Raw genomic sequence first — 7,441 nt, 5'->3', positions numbered from 1 at the left:
TTGTGAGCTGCCTTTGGTCTTAATCCAGGAGAAAGGATGCATATGACTAAATGAAATAAATAAATACATAAATAACTCCCCTCTCAAGATCCTTAGTTATTAATAAGTGCAAAGTAAATGACTGATGCATTACTTATTCAATTAATCATCCATAAATAGCTATGAATATTGACACATTTGTGGTTTTTTAAAAATTATTATAATGTTTTAAGTAATTTGCATGGACCAGAAATAAAATGTCTTGTGCTCATCCAGATACTGATGGCCTCAAAATCCCATCAGCCCTAGCCAATATAGGCAATGATTATGGATAACTGAAGCTGTTGTCCTGCAGCATATGAAGGAATTCACATCCCTCTCAGTCTCTCACACACAAAACCTATTTTACATTATGATAAAAGTGATAGAAGTTTAATAATATGGAGCATTTTAACTTCTGCTTGGACATACCTGGTTTTTAAAGTAGACCCTGGGAGGTGATAGTTTACAGTTTGCTGAAGAAGGGGGGATCTTTGGAAAGTAGAAGTGAAGCCAAAGTGAAATATTACTGTGTAATACGGGGGGGGGGGGGGGGGGGGAATGTAAATCTGGGGCTTCATGGAGCCTCAGTGTTGCTTTTGCAATTCTCAGACATCCTAAGTCTACAAGTGGCCTTTTATTTTCTGCCCAGCTTCTAAACATCCTTTTTGAATTGTGGTGCCCAGAACTGGACACAGTATTTCAGGTGGGGCCTGACCAAATCAGAATAGCGTGGCATTATTACTTCCCTTGATCTAGACACTATACTTCTGTTGATGCAACCTAGGATCATATTGGCCTTTTTAGCTGCCACATCACACTGTTGACCCATGTTCAACTTTTGGTCTACTAGGACTCCTAGATCCCTTTCACACATAGTCTTGTTAAGCCAGGCGTCCCCCATTCTATATCTATGAATTTCATTTTTTTTGTCCTAAGTACACTACCTTACATTGCAAATTCAGTTTGTTACCTTTGGCCCAGCTTTCTAATCTATTAAGGTCATTTTGAATTTTGATCCTGTCCTCTGGGTTATTAGCTATTCCTCCTAATTTGCTGTCATCTGCAAATTTGATAAACATGCCCCCTTTATTTCCTCTAAGTCATTGATAAAGATGTTGAATAGCACTGGGCCCAGGACAGAACCCTGTGGCACCCCACTGCTCACTTCTCTCCAAGATGAAGAGGAGCCATTGCTGAGCACCATTTGAGTTCGGTCGATCAACCAATTACAAACCCACCTAACAGTCACATTGTCTAGCCCACATTTTACTTGCTTGTCTGCAAGAATTAATGGGGGACTTTGTCAAAAGTCTTATTGAAATCAGGATATGCTATGTCTACAGCATTTCCTTCATCTACTAAGCTGGTAATTTTATCAAAAAAAGGGATCAGATTAGTGTGGCATGATTTGTTTTTGAGAAACCCATGATGACTTTTAGTGATTATGGCATTCCCTTCTAAATGCTCACAGTCTCTCTGTTTAATTAGCTGTTCTAGAATCTTTCCTGGTATTGATGTTAAACTAACTGGACGATAGTTTTTGGGTTCCTCTCCCCCCCCCCCACTTTTTGAAGATGGGGATAATGTTTGCTCTCCTCCAGTCTGCTGGCACTTCTCCTGCTCTCCAGGAGTTCTCAAAGATTATTGCCAATGACTCTGAGTTTACATTTGCCAGTTCTTTTAGTATCCTTGGATGTAATTCATCTGGTCGTGGAGATTTAAATTCATTTACATTAACCAGGTATTCCTGTATAGTTTATATTAGGTCATATTTTAAATAGTTTGCAAGATCACTGTGCCCTGTTTAACATTTTCAAAAAATGTTTAAATCCAGATGTCAATTTCTGGTCACCTAGGGAGGACAGTTCATTGAGATTTTTGTTAGCTTTAGAGGGGCCAAGGAATAATAAATTGGTCTTGAGGCCTGTTGGAGTAGTCTAGCTCTGATCTCAAAGCACAATGATCTGTGTGTTTATTTACAAGTATTTCCATTGGTTTCGCTGGCACTTACACTCAAGTAAATGTGTTACAATTTCAGCCTTTATTACAGTAAGGCCTTGTGGTGTCTAGATGTTCTATCTAGATGTTCTATATTGTTTTCAATGTTTAAGGATTGCTTTTCCCCCTAAGATCAAAGAGATCATGGTCATCTAAATTAAAAAATCTTGCAGTGGGCTTCTCTAGTTATTTTGATGTGATTTCTGCCCTGTGATTGTGAAGCTGGTGTTAAGCTCTGTAGTTATTTTCCTGGCATATGTCATGTGGCACCCAGAGCATTTGCATTTGATTGCATATGGCATTGCTGGACCTGCAAATGATAACTTTGTTTACCGTGATGGGACTAAAGGTGGTGATTTAGATTGTGAAAGTGATAATTTCCCTAAGATATGTACAGATGGCATAATGATTGGATTCACACCCTAGCAATCCAGGATTGATGCCTGGTGGTTTTAGCTTATCTCTCTCAAGTTAACAGGTTTGGGGGATCATGGAAAGCAATGGAAAAAAAGTTCTGCTGACAATTTCCTTGAGGTGTTGTGATACTTAGGAGGTGTTGGGAGAAAGTCTGCCACAAAAAGATATGGCACATTCCTTATAGTGTCTTCATTGCCTTTATATAAAAGGAGCATTGTCTGGATAGATTCCTGATGGATGTTAAAATCCACCTGAGGAAGAATTTCAGACTTGTAATGACTTTGTTCCATTGCAGTTGAGAAGTGTTCTCACTGACAATTTACCTACTCTTACAAACCAACTTCAGAGTTTCATTTCTGTTGGTGTCTACACAGGTCTCTCTTTATTTTTACCTTTTCTCCTCTTCTCTCCCTAGTTTTCAACTTTTTTCTCCCCCCCGCCTCGGCCCATCCTAGGAAGGGAAAACATTTTACAAACCATATCACTAGCCATTGTGAATGTTGTGCTTGGATGCTGCACTCCCATTGCTTTTCCTAGACTGTTATACTTCAGATTGCAGATATGAGACTGCAATTTTAATGCAATTTTATTCCGGGGGGGGGGGGGGAGGGGGTCACTTGTATACAGAAAAAAAACAGAAGGATTTTTTAAAAAACTATTATTTACATGCCAGCTTATAGAACATAGTTATCTCCAGATTGAACTATTCTCCTCCACAAGCTGGTGGTTTGTAACTACTCACTTGGTTATCTAAGGTCAGTCACTCTCTATTAGCTTTTGTTATTAATAACTAACCTTTAGTAGACCCTGATTCATGACGATCCTGTGGATGACAGTTGTATGCCTTTACTCTTTAGGATCATCTCTAGTTCTTTCACAGCTGCTCATTGTTATGAGGTTAAAGTGGACAAGAAGAAAGCTATAAATGGAAAAAGTTGATTGGAGGAAAAGTGGAATAGAAATATAATTGATATATAAAGGCAGAAATTATCTTTTCATGGGCTACTGTAACCTTTAGATATGTAACCAAAGTTGTACCTCACAGCATGAAGAAGAACAATTTTAATTGCATGAATTTTATGTAAATTGGTCCTCAGTATCAACATTATCCTTAAAATTCTGGCCATTTGTTCTGCTGCAGTCATTATAAGGAACAGAAACAGAAGGCTAAGTAATTCTCAATCTTTGGGGTTGGGGAGGGTGCTGGCACTTTCTGCATTTCAATCTACTGCTGTTGTTGCTACTGCTGCTTCTTCTCATTTGCTGTCACCACTTAATACCAGTCTGCTTTTAGTATCATTCCACTTTAATTCTTTCTGTTTCATGACCTTGATCACAGAGATAGATACTTTCTATGATTCTATGATTCTATAGCTCCGTTTCCCTGTTTCTAGGGCATCGCTATATTGGATATCCTTCCCAAACATTACTTTTGCAAAAAAAAAAAAAAAAAAAAAATCCTTCTCACAATAGCCTCCATTCAGATTCCATTCTATTTAACCAAGCAATCTTCTAGCTTTCTCTCTCTCTTTTTTTAAAGGAAAATAAAAAATAGAGAAATATTTACAATTCCTCCATTTTATCTGCCACAGCGGTAAAGATTAGCACCGCCATCGTCAAGACTTGTTATCATGGGTGCTTTTCAGTACTCTGCCTGATTATAATATAATTGAGTCACTACAAGTCGGCTCTCTTTCCTTGCAAATGATATTTATGGTGGAGATGCAAATCTATACCATCTTCAACACAGAGGCATCTGGAGTGTTCATGCTTCCCTCCCATTTTAATCCCAAAATTCTCTTGCATTATTTCCCTAAGGTGTGTGTGTGTGTGTGTGTGTGTAAATTTAATACACAAATAAATGAGTGCTTCAGTATTGTAGCCAAATGTCTGTGTAGGGGGATTTTATTTAGCTCAAAGCGGGTTAGGCCACAAATAACCCTCAAGATCATTTCACTTAGTGTATACCGGGAGAAAGGTTCACTAAAGAAATTGCGCAGAGGCAGAATTTGTATAATTAAATGGGTTTTTTAAATTGGGAAAAATCACACAGCAAGTCACTAACACATACACATTCATATAAGGCTCAGGACATCAGGAATTAGCTTGGAAAAGTTTGGAGGCTCAACTAACGGCAATACTTACACAAAATGAGGCTTGCTTCTGGATCCAATTGGTTGAGATGAATTAGGACATGTCTCGAGCTAGTACAGAGTTCACAGAGACAGAGTGTCCTGATGCTATCCAACTAACACACTAAAGGGTTTGGGGAACCTTATATAGGTCAAATCTAGCCTTTGGGCAAAAGTGATTCCACATCTATGGGTGAAACCATGGTCTGGCAGTATTCAAGGTGGGAATGGATGCTTGATGAAGCCCGTCAGGCTCATCCAGTGAGACATCCTTTTGACAATGGAGGTGTTAATGTCCCATTTGCAACTCCCAAACTGTCTGTTTTGCTTACAAGGGCCCGGGGCATTGTTCCCCAATGGTCCCATTGGTCTCACCTTATCTGGATGTAGTGCGGACATGTCCCCTTGCTTTGAGGATTATGATGGATTGCATTGTAGGGTCCATCTGGGGTCATGTGGAAAATCAGACACACCAAAATTTCAGAAAACCTCAATGTTGGTAACAGAATGATACCTTGTTCAAATACTAATGTACCAGAAAAGGTAGGAGTGTGTGTCTGTGTAATGAATTAACACATGAATAAAGGAGTGCTTGACCACCTTACTATGTTGGTAAACCTTGTTCAGTCTCTTTCACATTCTGTCTAGTTCAGGATTTTGTTGAGGTTTGATGACTATGCGTGATCCTTTTATTGCAAAATTTGGGAAGTGTGTGTGTGAGAGAGAGACAGAGAGAGGGATGGAGGGATGTAATAGATGCCTTAATGATTAGAAACTGTGCTGTATACTAAATGTGGTCCTTTCTAAATGTAGGGCTTAAAGTCTTCCTATCTATCAATGGGCCCAAGCATTCTAAATGCTCCCCCCACAAAAAAAGAAACCCTCTATCTGCTCATATATGGGCATGAATCTGAAAGTGACACTCATTTTCTTGAGATTATGGCTATAAGCCTGTGTTTAGAAATCAGGTAGGAAGAGCTTCAATCTTTCATTAAGCTCTTCCTTTTTACATTATTATGCTTATACAAGTCAACCTTAAGCATGAGCTATTTTTGAAAAAGGTTTTAAAATATACATTCTTTCTCACTCTCTCCCTTATGTGAAAATTAAGAATTACTAAAGGAGACTAACAAATGAAAAACAAAATCTTAATATGCTTTATTACAGCTTTCATGTTCTCACTCTTTTGTCCATTGTTCTTATACCTAATTCCTATTCATTGCCTTATTAATAGTATTTAATTCCTTATAGATATTAATATTTCATTTACTTAAAATAATATAAATGCTTAGTTTTCTGGACTTGACAAACTTCACTTACTGTATATTATTGAAAAACATCTGTCAAATAAGCAGAAATCAAAACTACAGTGTAACAGAAAATCATGAAATGAATGTTGTCTTATCACAGATATTCTTTGGATCGTCACACTGATTTAGACAGAATATTCAACATCCATTCAGCAAATGGATCCATATTTGTCTCAAAGACACTTGATCGAGAAGCTGCTCCATGGCACAACCTTACTGTCATAGCAACAGAAATCAGTAAGTTACAGTTGCATCACAAAATCATTCGGAGAGAAGGAGGTCATGCTGTATATTGAAACCCATGGTCCTACATATATTTACATGGGGCTACATCTCACTGAACTCCAGCTTCCAAAGGCATTTAAAGCTTTTAGCTGCAAGCTACTGCAATACAAAATAAAACAACTGAATGATTTTTTTTCAGCTGGCACTAGCACAGACATAACAGCTAAGAGATAGGGAAGCCAGCAAAATTGAACACAGATTCTACTAGTACTGCATTTTTCATGTTCTGGAGTGGAACACCTTTATGATTCAGTACTGACATCCATGCAGCCATAAGGGAAGGATATGCTCTTATCAAATCTCTCAGGGATACCTATATGCATGTGCATGTGAAATATTATCTCTATTTTAAACTTTCTTCTGCAGTGAGAGGTAGGAAGCAGGTAAAATAAACATGTTGTCATTACATAACTATCCATTATTGCCTGTTCCTATATTACTCCACTCCAATCACTGCAACCCTTTTTTATACCTTGAGGTTTCATGAAACCTGCAGCAGACACACACACACTACAAAAGCAGACATATTAAAAAAAGAAGCCCCTTCACAGTCCGCTATATGCTGCCTTTCACCCTGTACTTACACAGACTATGGGCCCGAACAGACAGACCAAAATAAAGCTGCTTTGGGTCACTTTGGAAGTATGCTGTTGAAATGACACATGCATCTTAAGAGGCCAGAAGCTGCACCAAATCTGTGCTCCAGTCCTTAGGACTGCAGCGTGGCTTTGGCGCATCTTCTGGCCTCTTAGGACATATGCATCATTTAAACAGCATACCTCCAAAGTGACCCAAAACAGCTTTATTTTGGCCTGTCTGTTTGGGCCCTATATTCTTGTTCTAGTTAGGCCATTATGCCAAGCCTTGGATTGTCTTATGAATGAAGAAATAGCTGACAGAAATGAGATGGGTTCTATATAATGCAATGTTTTTCATATTCTTATTTACTATATGAATTAATTTCTCCCTTGTACTTGTCAGTGAGAATGACTTCCCTTCTGTGTCTATGAGGCAGCGTAGTACTTGCAAGGTCAGGGATAAATAATGATACATCTACAGATATGGCTATAGCAGTAGATGTTGGAGAAACATGACACTCAGCTGTCTTCCAAATGCACCCTGCTGTTTGAGAAGAAAGGAGAAAACACTACAAAGCAGAGCATATAAAGTAGAGTATATAAAGTATTTCTCCTGGTATCTACAATAGAGGAAGACAAACATGTTGGTAGTGATGATGGATGGATGATAGTGAAAGAGGCATAAATGAAAGATCTGAGA

General features: G+C 38.4%; 1 protein-coding gene across 1 annotated transcript in view; it reads left to right on the top strand.

Moving 5' to 3' along the window:
• CDH9 (cadherin 9) overlaps nt 1–7,441 on the top strand; it is a 178,262-nt gene that overhangs the window by 147,315 nt on the left and 23,506 nt on the right. Inside the window, exon 8 of the mRNA XM_042465310.1 lies at nt 5,979–6,115. Within this exon, the coding sequence (XP_042321244.1) occupies nt 5,979–6,115 (137 nt within the window). The remainder of the gene's footprint in view (nt 1–5,978; nt 6,116–7,441) is intronic.

The sequence above is a fragment of the Sceloporus undulatus genome, chromosome 4 (genome assembly GCF_019175285.1).
Source record: "Sceloporus undulatus isolate JIND9_A2432 ecotype Alabama chromosome 4, SceUnd_v1.1, whole genome shotgun sequence".
Lineage (NCBI taxonomy): Eukaryota > Metazoa > Chordata > Lepidosauria > Squamata > Phrynosomatidae > Sceloporus > Sceloporus undulatus.
This window is presented reverse-complemented; position numbering and strand designations above follow the sequence as displayed.